This window comes from Sylvia atricapilla, chromosome 1 (genome assembly GCF_009819655.1).
Source record: "Sylvia atricapilla isolate bSylAtr1 chromosome 1, bSylAtr1.pri, whole genome shotgun sequence".
NCBI lineage: Eukaryota > Metazoa > Chordata > Aves > Passeriformes > Sylviidae > Sylvia > Sylvia atricapilla.
Window position 1 is genome coordinate 58,891,609 of NC_089140.1, and position 22,458 is coordinate 58,914,066.

The window sequence follows — 22,458 nt, forward strand, 5'->3', positions numbered from 1 at the left end:
TACGGTAGTAGTATTAACTGGATTAGTATTGCATTTCACATGTCAGTTAGATTATTTTAAGCAGCAATTAAATCAAAACACTTTGAAAACATAGAGATTTTATATTTGGTCATGTTTTAAGATTGTGAATAGCTTGGCACTTTTCTAACATTTCACTTCAAGGTATAATTTACTGTATAAACAACTTGATCCTGTGAATGAAAATTCACTTCAAAAAAAGCAATAGAGAAATGCTTTACTGCTCCAACTCTGCTCATTAAAAATACTTTGCATATTAAATTTCAATGTATAAACTTGTTACATGGTTTTAGCCTAAGACTGCTTAGACATACTGAAAGCCCATGTAACCTATCAGACACCCTAAAATGGCCACTGTGTGCAATTAACTCAGAAACATAAAAATTAACTTACTTTCATGAGTCAGAGCTGTAGAACAGTATCAAATATTTTTGCCTTTCTAATTTGAGTGCCATGTCATCATATAATTTCTCTGGAAGGAGATGATCCTTATAAGCAACGTCACTGAAATTTGCCAGTGAAGTTTATTTGCCAGTGAAGTCAAGCACTATTAGTCTGGACCATTTTTCCTGATCCATGGAAGTTGTTCTATATCTTGAACTGCAAACCATCATTTAGGTTTATGCTACATCACAAACACAAAAAAGCTCCCTCCCCCCAGTTATAATGGAGCAGATTAAATAAAAATAAAGCATTAAGCAGAAGTGAGACTAAGAGAAAGGCATTTTCTCATATTAACTGGTGAATAACACACAGTAAAATATATCTTTACAATATCTCATGAAACTGCAGCCTTTTCTGTACTCTCAAATACAAAAAATAGAGAAGTCCCTGGGCTGTGAGAAGCCATGCAGCCATTTATACTTGGACTTCTCCAGCAAATACACTAGCACAGAGAGGAAAACACTCCCCTTTACAAAAAAGTTTGCAAGAAACAAAGTTCCTGCAGTTTTTACACCTTTGTGAACATAATCTGAAAGTGTTTTTCACAGAACAACACCAGAAAGGATGGAAGGACTGGCTGTCACCAACACTACAGACTTTCAAAGGTGAAGCTGCTAGTTCTGCTTTATGAAGTTCCTGGAAGTCTGGACTCAAGTGCAAGTACTTATCTCTCTTCTTGTTTCTTCCTTTAATTTGTAATCTGAGTGTGGAGGTTCAAAAATCCACCCAATAATCTCTATGAATGTGTCTGTGCATCACTGTCAGAGAAAACAAAGGGGTGCCCTGGCAAACCTGAAATAATGTACAAGACAGGTACCAAGACCAGCAGGGTTGTTTCTTCACTAAAATTTGACTCCTGAGAAATCTGGGAAGTAAAAGAACACCTGGGACAGGCAGTGAAGCATTTACTGATTAAATAAATAATTACACAATGCACACACATTACCCTAGCACTGAACACCTGGGAACTGAGAGAGTGAAGGCAGAATTGTAAGACTCCTAAAAACTACCGTGCAACACTTAGTTCTGCTGTGTGAAAGGACAGGTGAGGAAGGGCAACTCTGTACTCATCAGATCCTAAAAGGCAGAGAAGAACCAACTGGATTCTGTTGCCTGTGAGGTGTAATTAAAGCTGTTATGTATATTTTTGTAAGTTACATTTGCAAAATCACACCAAGATACTTTATTTTTAGTACAGGATAAGTTGATCCAAGAAGAAATAGGTATTATTTTGATGTTCAGATTCTTGACTGCTAAGATTTGCAGTTAAAATGTGTTCCTTCATCTTGTGAACTATAAACAATCAGAACCTTAAGACACAGTATGGCTTACCAAAACTTAAAGTAAAGCAAGCTTAATACAAGCTTATTAAAATTATGAAGCAATGGTTCCTATATAAAGATATCTTTCCTGTGAGGCTGCTGCATCACTCCCTAACAACACTTCAGCAATTTTAGTCTTGTGAGTTAGATCTAACAAGGTCCACTTGGTCTGATGTACAGAATAATCCACAAATTCAGCAAAAGATTCTGATTTTTTACAAATTGTATTTATTTTCAATGGTGAAAATCTCGAAGCCAATTTAAAGGTATGCAATTTGGTATGCAGTATCGGACCGGGGATGGAAAAGGTATGAGTGGTTTGAGTTAAGTTTATCATCTTGATAAATCAAACTAACAGGATAAAGATTGTTGAGTTCTAGGAGAAAAGGGTAAGAGAATATTTTAACCCAACATTAATTAGGCTTAATTTAGACTCAGTTATATTTTTTATAAAGAAAGCTGCATTTCAAAATATTTTTTATTCTTAATTGATAAAATAGGAAGAGAAAAACATTATTAAAATACAGAACAATTCTTTGCTATACTCACCAAAGTATTCATTTAGAAATGCAAGAGAGGCCACATAGCAGCCAAGACTGAGGAATTCAGCCACCACCATTAACCAGTGCCATGTTCGTATGGTCAGTGCAACCATCAAGAGCTCAGTCAAGATCAGGGCAGTGAAGGAAATGGCAACGACGTGTACAAATTCAGATTCAAAAAGCAGCAGGGCTCCATACATCAGAATACCACCTGGGTAGGGTGGAGAGGTGCACAAGGTTGGCAAAACACTCTGCAGTCAAATTTTACTGTACCAGTTTTCACAACTGCACACAACATTTGATTGCTAATTATGAGAATTTGTCTGGCATTTGTTTATAACATTGATCTGTCTAAAGGAAGGCTATTTACTGTATGTTGTACATGTGAAATAAGCCAACCAAAGTAAAGCCATACAGAAATAAAACTATTAGAAAATTAAACACCTTTCAGTGCAATATATCTGATGAACGGTTAATTAACCTCATTTTGTCAAGTGCTGCAAATAAATGAAATATTGTTGAAAGTGTAATTACTTTTAACTGATTACATAATCCAGATTTCTTCAACAGTACTTCTGTCATTCAGTGAAAGAAAACTACTGTATAAATACATGCAATGTGATAAGCGCTCATTAAAATTTTTCTGGATTAGCATTTAATTAAAAACATGTCCTTTTTAGGCAAGATACACCAATAAAAATACCAATCACACTGTGTTTTGAATAGGCCTGGAACACTACAGGAATATCGATTTACGAGATAAACAGAAAGCAATACATTATAACTCCTGATGAAATGTTAAGCTTTGGGAATTCAACCTGCAGCTGAAAAACAATATTGCTAATAGCAGACAAAAATTTCCCAGTTCAGCAAAATTAGGACTCTCTCCTACCTTGGTAAATACTGATTAAAACCCAGATGAGGAAAGTCTTAAATGACAAAGATCTTCCCTAAGGAAAACATGTGAGAGGACAGTTAAACACAACTTTGAAAAAATAAATCTACTCAGCTCATATATTTTTAATAGTTCACTGCTAGAGAAACATTTTACAAGTGAAATAAGCAGTATTTGAAGTGATAAAGGCTGAAAGCTTTTACTTGTTTTAATGATTCTTCATTACAAGCTTGTATAGAAATTGCACGCAGTCTAAATTTGGGAGTAAGAAGTTAAAGCTTTAAACAGAAGAGATATTTTAGCTTGCAATGCTGTCTGGTTTTCAGAATGATAAATAGAGTAAAATTAGTTTATTTTTTATTTGTAAAATCTAGCCTTCAAAACAACCACAGCATTGTGTACCTACTGACAAAAACCTTAAGCAAATCTGCAGTTCTTTACTAGTTACTTCTAAACGTTGGATAAACTGCCCATTTGCTTCCATAGAATAAATTTATGACTACTGCAAATTTTCAGCAAGTAACTATTACCAAATAAATTTTAAATCTTTTGATTGTGAATGGTAGACTGAAGCATATGCACAAATCAAAGAATAAATGCTGTACATGTGATATGACTCTTGCATTCTGTGAGGGTACAGATGAAATATGTTAGAACTGAAGAGTTGAAAGTATACACATTTTAAAGGATGAAGTTGCAAACAAAGCAGCCATTTTGCCACAAAAGAAATGATTAATCTAGAACAGGCAAGAGTCAGCCCTTCTTCATTACTGTAGCAAGTTCCAGGTTCTGTGAACAGCTTTCCACAGGTGCGCTTATGACTCTGTTTAGCAGGTGAAGGCCATGCTTTTTTGAGTTTGATCATGGACTGAAATCTCAAAAACTTCAAAGATTCTCAAGCAGAGAAATAACCAAGATCTCCAACAGAGGAAAAAAAATTATCCCAGACTAACATAGGTAACAGCTAATTTAGTGCAATTAAAAAGACAAAGACTTGAAAAAGTTTGTACATTCTTTAACTAGTCTGCCTCTGAACTTTTAGAAACATCTTTGAAGAATTTACTAACCCTAAAAAAACACATCTGCTTCTGCCTTGGATCATGACTTTCCTAGCTGACAGCTAAGGGTGAAGAAGCAGCACTTTTCAAAAAAACTTATTAAAATAGAATCTTGAGATTTTTTTCCACTCTTGTGGGTAACAAAATTGTAAACTTTGACTGTTTGCAAGTATGTGCAAACACAAAGAAAGCAGCATCTGTGGATGACTGAGTTCAGATATATGAGTTATAAATATCTGTTATTTATAAGAAGACAGTTTTTGGAGATGTCAGCAGTAGTATCTTCATGTTAGGAAAAATAAATCTATAAATTAATCTACCAATTAAAAAGGAAAAATAAGATGTGAAAATGTAAACATAAATAACTCCACATCAGAGATTTTGGAGCCAGAGTCACTACTGCTTTATCAACATACCTTCAGGTTTGAATTACTTCAGTAAAACAACTGGTGACTGGAGAAATTATTTACATGTTTGGTACTGTGGATTATTTTAATAGTACATAAGGTGGCAAAAGTTGTGCAATCTGTCTTGCTTGGAATCCCTTATGAAAATGATTACACAAATTCTCAGTTTTGCATCTGGTGATTTCAGCACTTGTTTGTAGCTGAGCACTGAGGACATTCATACCTTTGTGAGATCCTTATAAAGTTCTGGATATAGCAATGCCATTTCTGGTTTCACATCTTGATCCAATACTAGAGAGAAGACTGGAAACATAGTATATATTGTTGCATACCTAGGAGAAAGGAAAAAACACGCATTAACACTCTTGTATGACATAATTTTAAACTGATCTACTGAGTTGAATTATTCTTTTTATGGAAACAAAATTAAACTGGCTCTTTTTCCCAGTACTTGGGCAGCTTACCAATGCAGCTTTCACATGCAACCTGCTCTTGTGGTTTTCGGAGCTTTCAGCTGTGAGAAGTTACAGAGGCCTTATACACTCAAAACCAATAAACATATTTCTTTTTTCTACCACCCAAGTTTATCACCTGTTACCATACTCTCTGTGCACTTGCACTTTGGACAACGAGTCCAAAGACCTGACATTTAAATTCATCTACAGATGGATGCATGAAAACTGAAGGAAAAAAAGAGCACTATATTCTGGACAATCTGGAGAAGGTAGGTGGATGAATAGGAATTTTAACTGCTCTGTAAGTGGCTTTGGATTTTATTGTACACTTGCCAGATACACACTTTCCTATGTACTTCCCTGGAATGTAGGACAACTTCTGCAAACACGTTACAGAGGTCTACTGTTTGCCTCTGCGAAATCTGGTGTAATCAGACCATGGTTTGACTAAGATTTAAGTTACTGCTGATTTAAGTTGTTATTATTTAAAAGGAGAATGAAAAGCTCCTCTTAGGTCAGTAGGGGCAGAGAACAGGGACAAACACAAACATATGCACAGCTCTCAGTGTATAACTTGGGGATCATATTAGTAAATCAGCTGCTGCAACATGACCAAGATCCTCCTAATGCTGCACATACTCACATGAATGGAAATCTATGTGGCAAACTTGGATAGTGCTCTCTCAGAGGAAATTTCATAGCAGCTTCATCTCCATTTTCAACATAAAACTGTGTAAGTCTCACTGAGGTTTATACATCAATCTGTGTGACAGATGAAGCTGGGTGGGTCTAGAGATTTTCTTTATTGTTTTCATCCTGTATGTGCACAGGTTCTCTGGTATCTTCTAAGGCTGTGCAGATCCCTGTCTCCAGAGAACTGATAATGAGATTTTCCCCTCATACAACCTACCATGATTTTTCTTGGCACACTCATCCCAGGTTTTGGTAGTGTACCCATGATAAATGCATGGAAAACATGGATGACACCAAGCCCATGGTATTACTTAACCAGTTAGTTTGCTGTATTACCAGGTATCCTAACTTTTGCTTTGACTTACCCTACCATTAGGAATCCTTGGTACAAGGGAACAGATGCAAAGTAGAAGACTGATGAAAATACAGCCTAAAGAAAGCGGATAATTATTTATTTAATATAATTCTATATACAAAGCAATACAATACGGAAAAAATAAAAATACTCGTTAATTAAGATTTTGTGACATTTCAAAGAAAAACATTGAGATTTTAACTATTTAGAAAACAAAGTTTTAAATACCTGCATAGTTGAAATAATAAGGCCTCGGTGCATGACAAATTGACCAAGTGCTGCTGATCTTTTGTAACTGTTTCGACCATGTACCATCAGCAGTCTACCTATGTGTTTAAACTGTGTGATAGAAAAGTCAGCTGCTAGAGAAGCTTGTTTTCCCTCCTAAAAAAAAAAAGAAAAAAAAAGAAAAAAATTTCAAATATGAAACCCAGTGTAAAAGATGTATATCAAGTATCAAAATTCTAAGCAATAATGAATTTTAAAAGATAAGTTTATTCCAGCTTTGACAATCAACGCCCCCTGCAGTGAGACACGACAATTTTTTGTGCATATTCTAAGATGCAGTGGGCTGTAGCAAGTAAGTTTAATTGCTTCTCCTGCTTCTTCCAAGTAAATGCTACACAGAAGTAACTATAGTTTTTTCTGCTTTTGAAATGATAAAGCTGGAGACATATAAGCAAAAATACTAAAGACTAAACATTCTTATCATCTTGCAGAACCCTTTAATTAGAAATGATCAATTCACTGTGGTTTAAGAATAAAGCTTCTAACCACATTCTACTAGGCTGCTATGTGACACACATTTCACAATGAAACTGTTAACATTACCTTGCCTTCAATTCCAATTCCACAGTCTGCTGCTTGGATCATGCTGACATCATTTCCTCCATCACCTGGAAAATGTCACTGCAATATTCAGTTCTTCAGAGGTTTTATTCTCCTGGCCTTATAGTATTTCAGAAACCTCTTACATACCTTTAAATTCTTACAATTAATCTAAGACTTATGATTAATTACTACAGTAATCAAGACTTTCTTGCAGAATAGAGAAGATAACCACACCTTTCTCATGGAATGGCATTTTGTGCCACAACTACACAATACCTGGCTGTTGGTAAACATTGGTAAAGAACATCTCTCTGGTTCTGTTTTAGCTATTCCTCCATGGTGCCACGTGCTGATTACATTTATAACAGATTTTACTAGGAGGATTGTGCCAAGAGTTACCTATTGCACAGGTGCGTTTCCCGGTGTGGTGCTGTAACAGTTTCACAATGTGAGCTTTCTGCGTGGGGGAACATCTGCAGCATACTACAGCAGGACACTGACAAGCCAGCTCGACAAATTCATGCTCATAGTACTTCAAACAGACCTGAGGGGAAAAAAAAAGGTGCTTGGATTAATTTACAATTGAATATTACTACATGTAGCCCAACAGAAAAACACAGCATAAAGACTTTTTTTTAACGAAGTTTTCCATGTACAGCATCCAGCTGGGAGAAAAAAAAAGCAAGACAGATTGACATTAAAATGTCCTGACTGTGGCTTCATTATTTTTAAAATCAAAGAGAATGAACAGGTTGAGAGATATACAATACTAAAGCATGCTGAACACAAATTCTATTCTGTTACTGTACAGAAGACTAGAAACCCAGTAACATTTGCACATCTACAACATGTGTCATCTAATTTGCACTCAGTGATAAGCAACAATATCTCTAAGGACTACTTAAAAGTTTGGGCAAATACTTGAAAAAGAGCGTGAAGATGCTGATACATTATTTTCTGACCACGAGCATATAAATAATTTGACAGAAACCAAGGTTTTACCTCAAGTGAGTCCCCAGATATCACCAAGGCACAGTCATGCTTCCTCCTAAAAGCGTTTAGTTCTAAGTGAGCCTCTCCTCGAGTGGCAACCTTCAAAATAAAACACTTAGTTAAAAGATTTTGTTATATTCTTAAAAAACCCCTGCCTAAACAAATCAAGGTTTGAGAACTCATACCCAGAAGCCTTGGTTCAAGTGTTTTATCTCACTGCAGGTCTAATACTTACTATAAGCCTCAAACCTTAAGAAGTGGAAGAGTAATCCTCAAACAACTAAAATCTATGTAGTCATCTTAGGTGATTACTCACCTAAGTTTGCAAGGGCTAAAATAATAAAGAATTAATGACATTAAAATATCTGAATTTTGACTTGGCTGGAGTCTTTTCATCCTGGCAGGTCTAGAGAAAAAACTGGAAAATTTCCCAAGCAAACCTCAATTATTTTTGTTTATTAAACAGTAAAATATCCTCTAAGAAAAACATGTAGTGCTCCTATTAATTGTTCTTTCAGTTTTGGTAACCAGGCAGGTTTCAAAGGGCACATAAAGATGCTCATCAGTACTAATTATTTTGGATCTTGCATGACTCTGTCTGCATTACAGCCATGAAGAGATGTCAGCACTTATGCATGCTGATGAGCAGTGATTGCCCTCTCTGTTCTACATTTCACCTAACAGAATGCTTATTTAAAAAAAAAATGTAAATACCTCCAGAATTACAAACTGTAGAAGCTGAGACTTCTAAGAATAAACAGTTTTGTTAAAAACAAAACACAGCTTTTTGGAAAAAGAGTAGCAAAAGGTTTTTTCTTTCTAATTTATAACTACAGAAGAAGTGCAATAGTGGTTGGTATTTTCTTACATTAATTCAGTAATTATTTCCTTGCAACAAGTACAGCCACAGAAATAATTCTGCATAAATGCATTTTCTAACTAATTTAAAACTTTGTGTATTCTAAATTAACAGTTTTATGCTGACCTCTTATTACCAGTCAAGGTAATGAAAATAAAAATCTGACTCAACTAAATACATTTTGTTTGGGAAGACTTAATTTGTGGTGTTACAACATGGAAAGGTCAACAAAAATTGATCTGAAGTTTTATCAGAACCATTAATAATTTAATTGCAAATAATAGTCTGCAGGGCCTAACTTGCCATTCTGATGCTTCAGAAGAAAATACATTTACATGTAAATGATATTCATATAATTATTTCTGTAGGTGCAAGTGGTTCATTTAGAACAAACAGACACATTATGTCTGATCACACAGCATCAATCAACATCTGGAAAATCTATTTTTGTTTGGCTTCAGTCAAGTGGATACTACACATATAAAATGTATAGGAGAAGATTAATTTTGCTTTTCTAGCAATTACTTAAACAGTCTGTAGGTAAAATGCACAAATATATAATGACATTAAAAAAATTCTCATACCAATTTGATGTATGTCTATACAGAGGATGTTAGCAGTTTCATTCAAGATTAACTCTGCTTGAGTCTAAAGAGTTCTATCATTCAAAATGCTAAAACAGGCAAGAATGGCATTCAGACAGCCTAAATGCTTGAACAGTTTCTTAGTGGCTCAACACCTCACATCACACAAACCCCTATCACTATTTAGAGGTATCTTGCTATGTCTGTTATGAAGGGTATAAAATGCATGTTGTATCTGGGTCACCCAAACATGACTAAATACATTCTACAGCACATCAACAACTCTAGAAACCAACACCTTTAAATGCTTTGTAATTTTACAGCCTTGAATAACAACCTAAGTTCTACTCTCTTGATCATTACTATGACATTCAGTACAATAACCCAAAAATTTTCAACAACCAGCCAACTACTAATTGAATATAGCAACACTGCTATTAGCCATCCTTCGATGAATCAAGAAAAAAAGTTACACCTATACTTACAGGTCTGAAAATATGAATATCTTGATTTCTAGACACTAAGTGAGAACTTTTCGCAATGCAAGTTGCTGTCTCCAGTTTATCTCCTGTTAGCATCCATATCTGCAAAATAATGTAAGAGTTTAATCCTTTGGACATCAGCATGTCTGTTCTCCAAATCTAAATGACATCCCTCTCCAACTTTCCTCTGGTATCTTTTTGGATTAGATTATCCAAGAAAGTATACTGATTTGTGTATTTTAAAGTAAAATTAACAGTTTTTACTGCAATAGTATGCAAATCAGAAAATAACTGTCTTTGCTTTTTGCAGCTCCATTCCCCATCTGTTCTCATAAGGGCCAATGTCTCAGTGTATATGAAGACAAAGTAAAGCTCTGGGGAAACATAAAATCCTTTCCCTATGGTCCTGATAGTACCTTGATCAGACAAGTGAGGATACAGATGGCATTTGTCAGCAAAATGATGCAACAGTCTGTGACCCTGGTGATAATCTCAGAAAGCAGCAGGCAAGCCATGAGACAGCAAATCTTGGAGCATGAGCTACAGTCCCAACACTCCAAAGAGATCCTGCCCACTAACCATGCAGAACTGTGAAGGCAGTAAAGTTTAAGGGACAAATTTGTTATGTTCTCTCTCAGCCCCTTAACACCATGAAGGTATATTAGTATGACGACTAGTTAGTAAGACAACTCAATCACCAGTGTAAGGAGATTATTGTCATTGCATTGCAAAATTTTCCTGGTTTGCTTTGCCCTCCTGAGCTGCCCTTCCAGCAGATAGTGGAGGGGCTGAAGTCCAGCACAAGCAGCATATGCAAAATATCCCAATGTGTCTGACTCAGCTTAACCAATGCAAAGTACTTCGAACTATTTGGAGCAGAGCTGGACACTGCTTAAAGCAAAATGTTTATAATCTTGCTCCCTCCCCTCAGATATTTTTCATATATTTACTTGAAACCCTCCTTAAATCCATTACTTGTATATGTGTAATTGATATGTATCTAGCAAACCAATTCTTCTGCATGGCTTTTCATGCCATCCCTTTAACACGAATTGAACAAAGGGCAGTTCTGAATTCTAGTTCAAATAATTCACCTTTTGATCTTTGCTGAAACTTTTTATAAGTGCCAAACCTGAAAACATTGTTGTCACACAAATCTTGTGCCAAACTCATTTGGTGTCAGCAAGGACAGTTTACTGTAGACAGCCAGGGGATAAATGACTGAGACACACGTACATCTATTCATTGGTAGTTTTCCTACAGAACTAAGTTTGAGATTGATGTAACTTGTGGTAGGCAAGGAAACTCCGCACACAGCGTCGTTTGTTTCTGCAAGTTCATGCCCAAAATGTGCTTAGGACTTGCCACATTTATTACTTTGAAAGAACCTAAATGCAGACAAATAAAAATTATGTCTTGAATTAAAAAGCTAATGAATGATAACCTATTATCTCAGCAATATGTGTTCAGTACCTTTATTCCAGCATTCCTTAGCATCTCTAGAGTTGGTCTAACATCTGCTTGCAGCTGATCTTCTACTCCAGTGAGACACAGTAATTCCATTTCTCGCTCCAAACTCTCTACAACAGCGGCAACCTTCAGGTTTCTATCATGTATGCTTAACTTTGCTTGGTTATATCGACTCTGTTTGCACAAACACAAACCCACTTAGAGTTTGCTACGACTCATAAGGTATACATTCAGCCTACCACTCAGTAATAGCATGGATTCATTAGGCTAAATGTATGTCTTTAAGTATCTTTAATGGAAAACAAGACTAAAAGAGCAATTTTACTTTGTACCCAATGTTATACAGGGCTTTTCTGACAATTCAAGGTAAGAGAATGCCTCCTGAAGAACTATTAAGAATTAGGCATCACAGCTTCTAAGGAGGAAAGACCTTATCTTTGAGAACAAGTAGATTTTTTAGGTCATGCTAAAGCTACAAAAATAACATTACACTAGCTGCTGGGAAAACACTGTCCAATCCAACAATACAGTAAACAGGATCCTACATATGACTGCAGAAGCATCACTAACAAATGACAAAGCCTTTAACGGATTGCCTTTAACAATAAGCCTTTAACAATACCTCAATAATCTGTTTTTTGCAACCATAAAAATAAAAAAAAGGAATGTTCTCCTCTAAGTAATTAAATATGTTAAAGTGCAAGATTACTCTGTCCTTTCATACCTCAAAATCTTGATACTGTTCTTCAGTAAGTGATTTTTTGGCAACAACCAGTGTGCGCAGTCCTTCTCGTGCCATATTACCACACTAAATGAATCAAAGCACAGAATAATTATGTACATATTCAATACTGTGGTCATGCTTTATACTGTATGCTAACAGGGTGTATCCGTACCATAACTTAAGGTGTTTCTTTAGATTCTTAAAATACTCTGGAGAAGCCACAAACAGGATGAAAAGCAATTATACTTTCCAGATCCCCCAAATGAAGTGGTTTGCTATCAGTAAGTCAATTAGGTCTCCTCTCCTAGCTTAAAGAAAATTTCTTTTAGGATAAAGCTTTAAAATAAACTAAAACTACTTTTGAGGCACATAACAGAGATATGTTTTTTTTTTCACTGAACGTATCTCTTTTCAGAAAAGCATCTACACATTAAGAATAGCCATGGAATAGCACATCTTAATGAAAAACAAGGCTCTCCAGTGCAAAGACTTATTGATTTGACCTCATAAAGCTAAATAAATTAAACAAGTATTTTACAATTAATTGTGCATCATTATCACCAAAAGTAATTTTTATGACATTTTGCTAGGTCTTGAGGGAGTTTAATTTATTCATGTCCCTGAATAAATCAAACTGCCCTGCAGCAGGTATTGATTCATATTGCCAATACCATTATGAACATACATGGTGTAATCATTGTATTAACATTTTGGCTCTAAGTAGGGTCAAAAATAAGATGATTGCTGGTACCTACTAGCACATAGCGAAAAAAATTAATCAGGTTTGAAATTCAGTCACTAATTATTTTATTTGAAGTTTAATAAATGTGGTAAGAAAAAAAGTTTGGATGCAATGCTTATCAAAGTCTGTAATTCATAATCATACCTCACTGTAGATTTTGATCAAACAAGGGCACTTCAGGATAAATAAATTTATAGCAGAATACTTCTCAGAAGTAATTAGGTTTTATGTGAAAGGTCAGTCAGTTAAAAGCAATTTTCCTTGTTTTAAGGAGGAACATGTCCTGCTTCTACTACCAGCTTTGCTTTTCTTGTATGTTAATCAGGAATTGGAAATAATTTTAATCCCTTAAAACCTATTCAGGATATGCATAACTGAAGTTCAAAATCCATTTCTGCATTGCCTCAATTTGTCCTTTAACCATATCCAAATAGCATCTGATATATTTTAGATTTTAAATTTTTATAAAATTTTAATTTTTGTAAATGTTGATTTTCTTTCTTACCTCTTCTTCTAACCAATCATTGTACTGTACAATAGTGGACATGGCAACATCTGCACCCTTCATGTAAAATGTAATTTCTCCTGAAGATTCATCCTAAATTTTACAAAAAGAAATGGGGGTGGGGGGGAGGGGAGTATCTGTTTATAAAGTCAAAAAAATTACCTACCAATAACTTCATTACTTTCTGAAGCACTCAATAGGTTTCCATTTATAAAACATGAAGTACCTTGCCAAGAAGTGGGTAAGTTTTATTGATTAATGTTACTATTTCCAATGTTATCTCTGATTCCATTGAGATACATGTCCTCTATTTCCATGTAAGAGGACCAGTTCTAACTGAAGTCAACAAGCATAACAGATTCTCAGCACCCCTAAACTAAATTTTAAAATATCACTCTTATGTCTGCTCTAATTTATGTTTTGTTTCTTGGGTGGCAAATACCAACCCAAATCAGAAAGCTCTGTATCTTTGAAATGCCTGGTAATTAAAAATTTACAAATAACGTAGTGTAAATGCTTGTTACAGATTTTAATGATGCAACATTCATTGCCTATTCAGTGACTCCACACACAGGCAAATGTAATCAATGAATTTCCACGGTATTGTCTGTTGCAGGAGGAGTGAATTAGTCTGATCTGCCAGCATTTAATAAAAAAAATCAAACCAAACACCCAGAAAATCTCCCAAATTACCCTAACTATGATGCCCATGCGCTTGCTCTCGGAAGTGAAGGGGAAGATCTGCAGGATATAGTATGTCAGGATGTGTCCACCAGGGGTCTTCAGCTGCATTGAGGTCAGATCCCTGTTAACCAGAGTGAGCCCCACACTCTCTGTCCACTGCACCAGAGCTACCTAAAGGAAGAAAAAGACGGAAAAAAAAAAAAAAGGGAAAAAAAAAAAAGAAAAAAAAAATAAGAAGAAGAGACATATTTAAGTGTGAATGATCTATGAGATCTATGATGCTGTTGTATAAATTAGGCTAAAGCCAAACAACTCTTGCTAGGGTGAAACTCTAAACTCTTTCAAGAATCTAGGGAAGCAGACCAAGTATATAATCTTAACACATCAAATTATGTGCTTCCCTTGAAGAGGTTACAAAATTTCTTATGAAGAATATAAAACCATTTTTGAACTTATTGCTGAAAATGAGGTATTTAGAATATATTGTTCAGAAATAACTGTTCTAATAAATACCCCACATACATTCAACAATACATCCAGGACATCGGGTAGAAATTTTGCAAAATGAGAATATGATTTCTGTATCAACAAGACCATTATGTAAGTAAAAGACTTTGGGAATATTTCCATATAAAATATTTTATGGCATCTACAGTTACATGCAAGTTGAGACAATGTAATAGGTAGTAAATATGTAAGCAAAGGAGCTTATTTTTAGTTTACTTTGCTCACTTCCATAATTTTTAATGCTTTGTTTCAACAGTAATATGAATTCTGACATCAAGTAAGATGGAAACCAAGCTTACAATACTGCATCCCATAAGCCCATCCCATAAGCATAAAAAGGAAAAGTCCCTTTATCAAAATTTTGCTGCTTTGAACTGCATGATATCTAGCTTCAACATTTTTCATACTTTAAATATCTCCCACCACCCCTTTGTGATTTATTCCATAAAAAGAAAAATTAGGAAAACTGCTTTACTGATTTTACTGTTCTATATACAAGACACATTCCATATCCATTTTTTTTCTGATTAAAGAAAACTCCTCCTCCTCAATCTACATTTAGTTTTCCAAATGCTAATCATTACTGGAAACCAGATTTTTAAATCACTAAAAAGGTAACTATAATGAAGTTCACATGATTTTTATGGATCCTGGATTTTTATGGATGCTATTAATCTCAAGTAAGATGAAAAAAAAAATCAAGTACTCTGATAAAAAACATGCAAGTAGAAAATTCCCTAGGTAAGTTCAACAGACATGATGGTCCCTAAGAATTTCACATAAAGCAAATAAAACACTTCAGCTTCTATGAAAATTCAAAATTGCAATAAAATCTTGTGTGAACCTGTAAAAAACCCTAGTACTGCCATCTCTGTAGGCATTACCAGATGAAAACACAGTAAGATGCAGTAATGGAAGAGAATCGAACCCACTTTGAAAAGCACAATTTTAAACTCCTGAAAACTACAGGAAATCTTTTCACAAACTTTTCTTCTCCACCAGAAGTAGCATATAAGCTGTAAATGATCCAGTACCTGCAAGGTTAATTTTCAATTTTCACAGTGAAGGCTTACTATTACATTCTGAACTGTAAATTGCATCTTTCTACTAAAACCCTATCATCTTATTTGTGTCCTTTTGCAGCTAGGACCAAAGTGTTCTATATTTGGTGCCTCAAATCTGTTTATTATTTCATTTATGCTTGGCTTCACATACCATTTGAATTAGTATTTTGCAGCACAGTCATTTTGTATTCTTATGCGTGCTCTATTTATGCATATTTATTTTTTCTTTTAAATTGATCAGGGCAAATATCATACAAGAAACAGTCAATAAAGCTCAAGAGTCAAACAGGTACCTACAAGGACACTGAAAAAACCTGAGAGAAAGACAAGTTTGACTCCATCACTCAGAATGAATCAGAGCAGCATCCAAAACTACATAGCCAGATCTTTCAATTAAAATACCTGAAGATTTTAGAATGTAGAAATTTTTTTCTAAACAAGTATTTCACAAATTGCATGAACATCTACAAGATAAATCTTAACAGATACATATATACTGAAAGGCTGGCTATACAGAGTTCAGAAAAAGGATTCCTTCTTCTTGTCTCTCTTCTCAAGTCTCTCTCCTTGAGGTTTCCCCTCTATAAATATATTCTCTTCGATACATTTCAGAAACTTTACATAAAAATGGTCTTGCAATTTAGTGTGCCTAAATCAAAAATACCAAGAAAGTGCAACAGCTGTGCCTTCTGTAGAGCTTGAAATAATGGATGAAGTCAGATAAAGCAATTAAAAGTTGGACAAGCACAAAAGGCTTTATGGTGATCCTACCATTTTGTTTTAAAACAATCCATTGCAATGATAATATTTATTTGCTCATAATTGTTAACTTGCTGATACACAAACACAGATCAAATGCGTCAAGTTTCCTGAATCCAGATTAGGGACTCATTTGAATATTTTACTGATCTTCTCTGGCTTATCACAAAGCTTCTTTTCTATGGAACCAGCTGCCTGGGAGACAAGCATATAAGTGGGTAAATGGTTTTCCCATTACTGAGACACAGTAACTAACTGTGTAGTGTTCCTCAGGCACATAATGCACATGGAGGCAAAGAGAGAACTGTGGTTGCTACCTTGGCAATTTTCTTCCTCTTCTGTAGCAACCCAAAGAGTAAAGATGGCCATCCGCCTCTCACGTGACAATGTCAAAGAAGCAACTTCCAAATTAGGAGAGAAAGGAGCAAATAATTGCATTGTGAAATAGAAATGCAATAGATCTGATGCAGGCTGGTGGGAAACACCTCATTTAGTGTTCTTACCCTAAATCTTTCAGATGCTTCCCTTTACCACACGTCCACTTCTTGAACTCTGGTTGCTTCTGTCAGCAGTCTCCCCACCAGAAGCCACCCAATCCTCTGAGCTTCTATAGTTCACAGACCCAAATATCAAACACCTAATTACCAGGACAAAGATTTCCACTCAAAGTCAAATTCAAGATCTTTCATAAGGAAACTCTCACAAATCATGCAGTTACTGTACAACCCACAAAATCACCTAGAGCAGTATCAGCTCAAGAGGTGGAAGCCGCTTCTCTAAGTTAGGAGTGTGTTTCTAACTCAAGTCAACTGAGGAATGAGTGCATTTCCAGAGGGTCATGAAGAGGAGAAACTTTCAAAAGCACACCATGGCCACAGGTCCATGTTTTGGGGACATAATCATTCCATTTGTTTAGAGAAGTTCATTTATGGAACCAAATCAAACCAAACAGCTTATGCACTGGGTTAGGGTTGACCTGTACAATAATGCATACTCTTGACTGCAGGTTTCCATCACAGGACTTGCTCTGTTCACCATCCTTGGATTCTGTGGGGCTCTGCATCTCATTGCTAAGGCCACAGCCTCTAGCAGCCTGGCTATCATGCCCAGCTCCTGCTTTCCTTTCCTTATGGCCCAGACTATCATTTCTGCTCCCTAGAAGAATACTGAACTGCTCAAAATTTACAGTATTTGTTGCTCATAGGGCAGTTTGGGAGTTCCACCACAGTTGTACTCACAGCTTTCCTGGAGCCATGCTATGAACCTGACCACTTATACCAAAAAAGATCCTGCATAAATAAAGTCGTCAACAGTTTTGGCATATATGATGGAGTAATTTGTAGGGTAAGAAAGAAGGACTAGAGATGGAAATTTTGTAAGCTAGTTTTGCTGCTTAGAAGAATTCTCATGTAACCCATCTGTATTTCTCTCAGAGTATTTAAGAGCATCTTCACTTCAGACAATAGGATCTGCTTTCAAAACCAGACTGTTGTATAAGGTATAGAGACATTGTACATATAGTACTTTTAAGTTAAGGCTATTGCTTTGGAAACAGAAAAGAAGCAGTGAGATATCCTTTTCCCACTGCCTGAGTGTTTCCAACCGTTTCCATCAGGACTGTTCAAGAACTCATATCTGTCTCCAGTCAGTGCTGGTTTGGTTATATTTATAAACAATGATTTTACAACTAACATTTGCAGTCTGTCACTTTTCATAAAGAACACTTCATAATTAAAATAAAATTATTAACTTAAAAATACAGCTTGATCATGTGAAAAAACTACCAATCAATATTCAAGACAAGCTATGGAGTAGTTATTCTTTGTGGGTCTCGAAGGTCACACAAGTGATGGTTTTATGGTACTGAGTGATTTGCTTTTCACAATACATTGACAAAACAACACAATTAGTCTTGCTTCAATAAGCACACACAATAAAATGAATTAAACAATACAACATGTCTCATACATTACAGCTTCACTTTTGTAAACATAAAAGCTGCTTCACTAAGGGCATATAATTTCCCTGTCTGTTTTTAAATGATTGGCTTTGTATCCTTGTAATTAATTTTAGCAACTCTGTTGTTTCTGGACAGAAATGTTGGAATTAAATAACTGACCACACTTTAAGGTAGTAGTTAAATATTCAAGATCCTGGAATTAGAAATGCTTGAGACTATAACAGCACAAGACAAAGCATAACCAATAAATGGCTGGTTTATGAGAGTGAGCCATCATTAAAAATCATGACTGATCAACCTTTTCTAACTAAGGGGAGCAAAGGTCTTCAAAGGCTCCTGTTCATAGCATGCCCTGAATTGCTTGGGTCTCTGACCTTTGAACTCTATTGCTTTGCCTACTTAGCTTATATCCTTTTATGACTGTTCATTACATTAAGGTAGCTGGCTTTCTACAGATGAGCTGAACCCACACCTATGATGGAAAAGCCGAAGCTCAGTGTTGATGGTTTGGTTTTCTTTTTGGTGAGGGGGGTGCGTTTCATCCGGTGGGTTCTCAGTGAATGTTTATTGTTTGCTATGTCACAGCTGTAGAGGACAAGTGACAGACAAATGAAACTTTCCACTCTTTCAGAGAAAATGAAATATTGATCACTTATCATAAGAAACAAAGAGCCTGGCATAAGTAGGGTTTGCATTATGAATACAAATTCAGTTACTTATCTCAGGTTACTCCAACAACGGATAAATACATCTTTTATGATGAATGTACCTACTTCTAAATGTGCATACTTTGTTATGGTTATATTATACCTGTATATGGATGCACACATATACACACAGATGCAAGGAATTTCAAAAGAGTTCCTCAAGTCAATTCATTAAGTGTGTACTTGTAGTCAGCATATTACTGAGCTGTTTCTTATACCTTCCTACATGGAAGAATAATTTATACTTACATACAGTTCTCTGCTTTTTACATCCTATGGTGTGATCATGCAATATTATGTAATGCAACAGACAACTGAGCAAATAACATCTTGTTTCAAAAGACTACAATCAAGTCAGATCCATAAACAAAATCTAAGAGAACAGAGTTGCAATGTTGAGAAAGTACAATGCATAAAACTGGTTAAGTCTATTAAATGATAATGTTGCTTATTAACCAAATATGTTGTGATAGGTCAGTGCTGAGGTTAAACAGAAAACATCAATTGAACCATTTCCCTAAATAAAGCTCCAGGGTGCAATATTCAGAGCACTTTATTCAATAAAAAATGCTTTTAAAATGGTACTTTGGTGATTGGGAAACATTGGCATCATCCGTCAACCTAACTGCAGGAAAGTTCAATAAGCTAAATAATGAACCATTTACATTATTTTCCTTAGGCTCCAGTGATTTGCAAACATTGCATCAATAGAAGTCCTAAAAAAATTATGATAAAGACCTGCTATTCTTTCAAATCTTAGGCTTCTTTCTGTCACGCTGCAATTTTTATGCTGTTTACATGCTTTTTGTAGCTTCATCTTTTTATAAGACTCCATTTAACATCAATTTCTCATTATATTAAAGCATATTTGTTCAATATGATAGTTTTACTAGTGTTTCAAGCATTATCTTTGAGAAATAAAAAGGAAATTTAAGGCTTTTTTAGAATGGAAACATTTAATTTCATTGCTGTATAGTTTTAATGTATGAGTAGAAATGATAAAGAACATTATTAAAAAAATATCTGTGCATTCTCTCACAGTACGAACAGTTTCTTTGTTGTTGATTTCTTCTTCCAGCTTCTTTTCCACCCCGAGTCCCAGATCTATTATATTACCACTTCATCAACTTTCCTTTCCTTCCTTTCATTTTCCAAGGTCAAATTCCCTACTGTCTTCTGAGGGCACTGTTTGTATAATTCTCGAGCCTTACAGCTGCCTTCTTTAGTAAATATGGGAGGAGAATTGCTCTTCATGGTAGCATTTTCAGCTTTCAAACAACTGAACAAATATACAAAAACCTGCAGGGAGAGACAAGCAAGCGGGAGGAAAAACTCACATAGTCTCTCTCAACTGCAGATCTCTTCACCTGATTTAGTAATATCTTTGGCTATTAAAACAGAATGTTTACTTAATTTATAGTTGTCATCTTCATAGGCAGATCCTTGCTCATGCAGTCATTCATTAAACTCAGTAGTACCTCACAGGCCCATTAAATTGAAACATTCTGTAAATATCAATGCATGTGCAGATGAAAATTTGTACATGTGCACATAATACAAGTCAAACATTATACAACTACATACCATAAACCAATACCCTTCTGGCATAAACAAATGCCCTTCCAGGACTCTCAATTCATAATGTGGACCAGCTCACACTATATAACACCACATAAAGTATTATGGATTATTGATTTCAGCCAAAGATCAGCATCTTAAGTCCTGCCCAGAGTTTTATTTTTAAAACTGTTCTGACTGCCATTTTTTAGTCACGGAGATACAGCCACTTCTTTATATTCTACAATCCTTTGACACTATGAATTGTTTATGGTATCTGAAATGTATGTAATATCTGCTAGTTTGTTACTAAATGAAGATGAATTAATTTTATTTCTTGCATTCCTAAAAACATTTGTTATAGGCTTGTTACTTTTAGCAATTATAGCCTGCAGTTTGAACTACTGAAATTTTGTTAACATTACGTATGGTGACATATTAGACATGAAAACCAAATGTACACATGAATAATACACTATGTGGCAGAACGAAGTTTGTGAAAGAAACATTGTCTTTTATGAGATCAACTTGCACAGCTAGAAAAATATTCAGGCTTTCAGGTACATAATCCCTTCTTCACATCTTAAAAAAACCTTATTTTATTTATGACTAAGCTACTGGGGTTACAACAACAGTACCTTCAGAAAATGCTAGTACCTTCAGAAAATTATTCTTCTCAACTTGCTCAGTTTCAGATGCAAACAAACCTCAAAACAGTCTATTTCTCCATGTTACTATATCAACTACATACATTTTTATAAAGCGAACTCTTTGAAGTTATCTTGAAACATGAGCCTTGCCTCTCTCTTCTAGTATCTTTTTAGAGTGAATTTTAGGCAATTTAGGGACCAAAATAGCATTGTTCAGAACAATAACTCAAATCCAATGAAAGCACTGGGATTTGCTTAAAGTTTGAATTTAAGTAGAAGGCAAAGGCATGTTGTTATTGAAACAGTGTTTTAAATTTGTGTGACACTTGATGCAATTTTGAAAGAACCCTAAAGATTACGAAGCTGCCTAGAGTCTGAAGCTCAAAAAACTTTCCTACATAATCATTTGAGGTTCGATGGGGTTTTTTTTGTTTGTTTCTTTCTTTCTGGAGGTTTTGTTACTTTGTTTGGTTTTTCTGTTAAAAATTTGTATGTTCCAGTACCTGGTAGCATCTCTAACTAACATACAAGGTTTTCCATCACTCAGAAGAGTTTCATATTTCCTTTAATAGTGTACTATGATTCATCCATGAATTAATGCTTTGAGAATAATAATAAATAATAAACCTTTAACTGCAATCCTCAATACAGTATTGACCCCAAAGCACTAACTTCGCAGATATTTAAGTCAAATAACTGAAAACACTTTTATACAAAAAAGAACCAGCAGATCTTTCCTAAGCTGTAGAAAATACAAAGACAGATTACTACTAATTTCAAAGAAACCCCTGCTCAGAAGACTTTTTTTTACAGAGCTCTTCTCTTTTTTACTTATTTTACCACATTCTTTAGAAGATAGAGGTATTTTCAGCCTTGCATACCAACCTCATCAGGGCTGGAAGCCTGGTAAGTACGATTTTCATCGCTGAAGTCCTGATCCACTTCTGCATATTCTGTCTCTGCAGCCACACCAGCCCGGGATTCATACACGGGGGTCACGTTGTGGCAGAGTGCAATGGCCTTCACTGCTTCGTGTATCCGACTGCTGACGCTCTTCCGCACTTTGGGAGCAGAGGACTGAGGTTTCCTGGATGGTGTTGAACTTGTACTGTTCCCACTGTTCTGAGAGTGGACCTTTAAGACCCAATACAATGAACAGTAAACCAAAGTTCAAAAATGGAAACAAAACAT

The 22,458-nt window shown here is 35.3% G+C and overlaps 1 protein-coding gene across 2 annotated transcripts in view; it reads right to left on the reverse strand.

Moving 5' to 3' along the window:
- Positions 1–22,458, reverse strand: part of ATP9B (ATPase phospholipid transporting 9B (putative)) — a 152,600-nt gene that overhangs the window by 2,708 nt on the left and 127,434 nt on the right. For both annotated transcript variants that reach the window (XM_066323671.1, XM_066323661.1), the window contains exons 15-28: positions 22,153–22,401; positions 14,073–14,234; positions 13,380–13,472; positions 12,133–12,216; positions 11,412–11,582; positions 9,942–10,040; positions 8,023–8,112; positions 7,420–7,564; positions 7,021–7,085; positions 6,418–6,573; positions 6,200–6,264; positions 4,910–5,018; positions 3,219–3,276; positions 2,334–2,537 (exon numbers count right to left, since the gene is read on the reverse strand). In XM_066323671.1, coding sequence (XP_066179768.1) covers positions 2,334–2,537; positions 3,219–3,276; positions 4,910–5,018; positions 6,200–6,264; positions 6,418–6,573; positions 7,021–7,085; positions 7,420–7,564; positions 8,023–8,112; positions 9,942–10,040; positions 11,412–11,582; positions 12,133–12,216; positions 13,380–13,472; positions 14,073–14,234; positions 22,153–22,401 — 1,750 coding nt within the window. The remainder of the gene's footprint in view (positions 1–2,333; positions 2,538–3,218; positions 3,277–4,909; positions 5,019–6,199; positions 6,265–6,417; positions 6,574–7,020; positions 7,086–7,419; positions 7,565–8,022; positions 8,113–9,941; positions 10,041–11,411; positions 11,583–12,132; positions 12,217–13,379; positions 13,473–14,072; positions 14,235–22,152; positions 22,402–22,458) is intronic.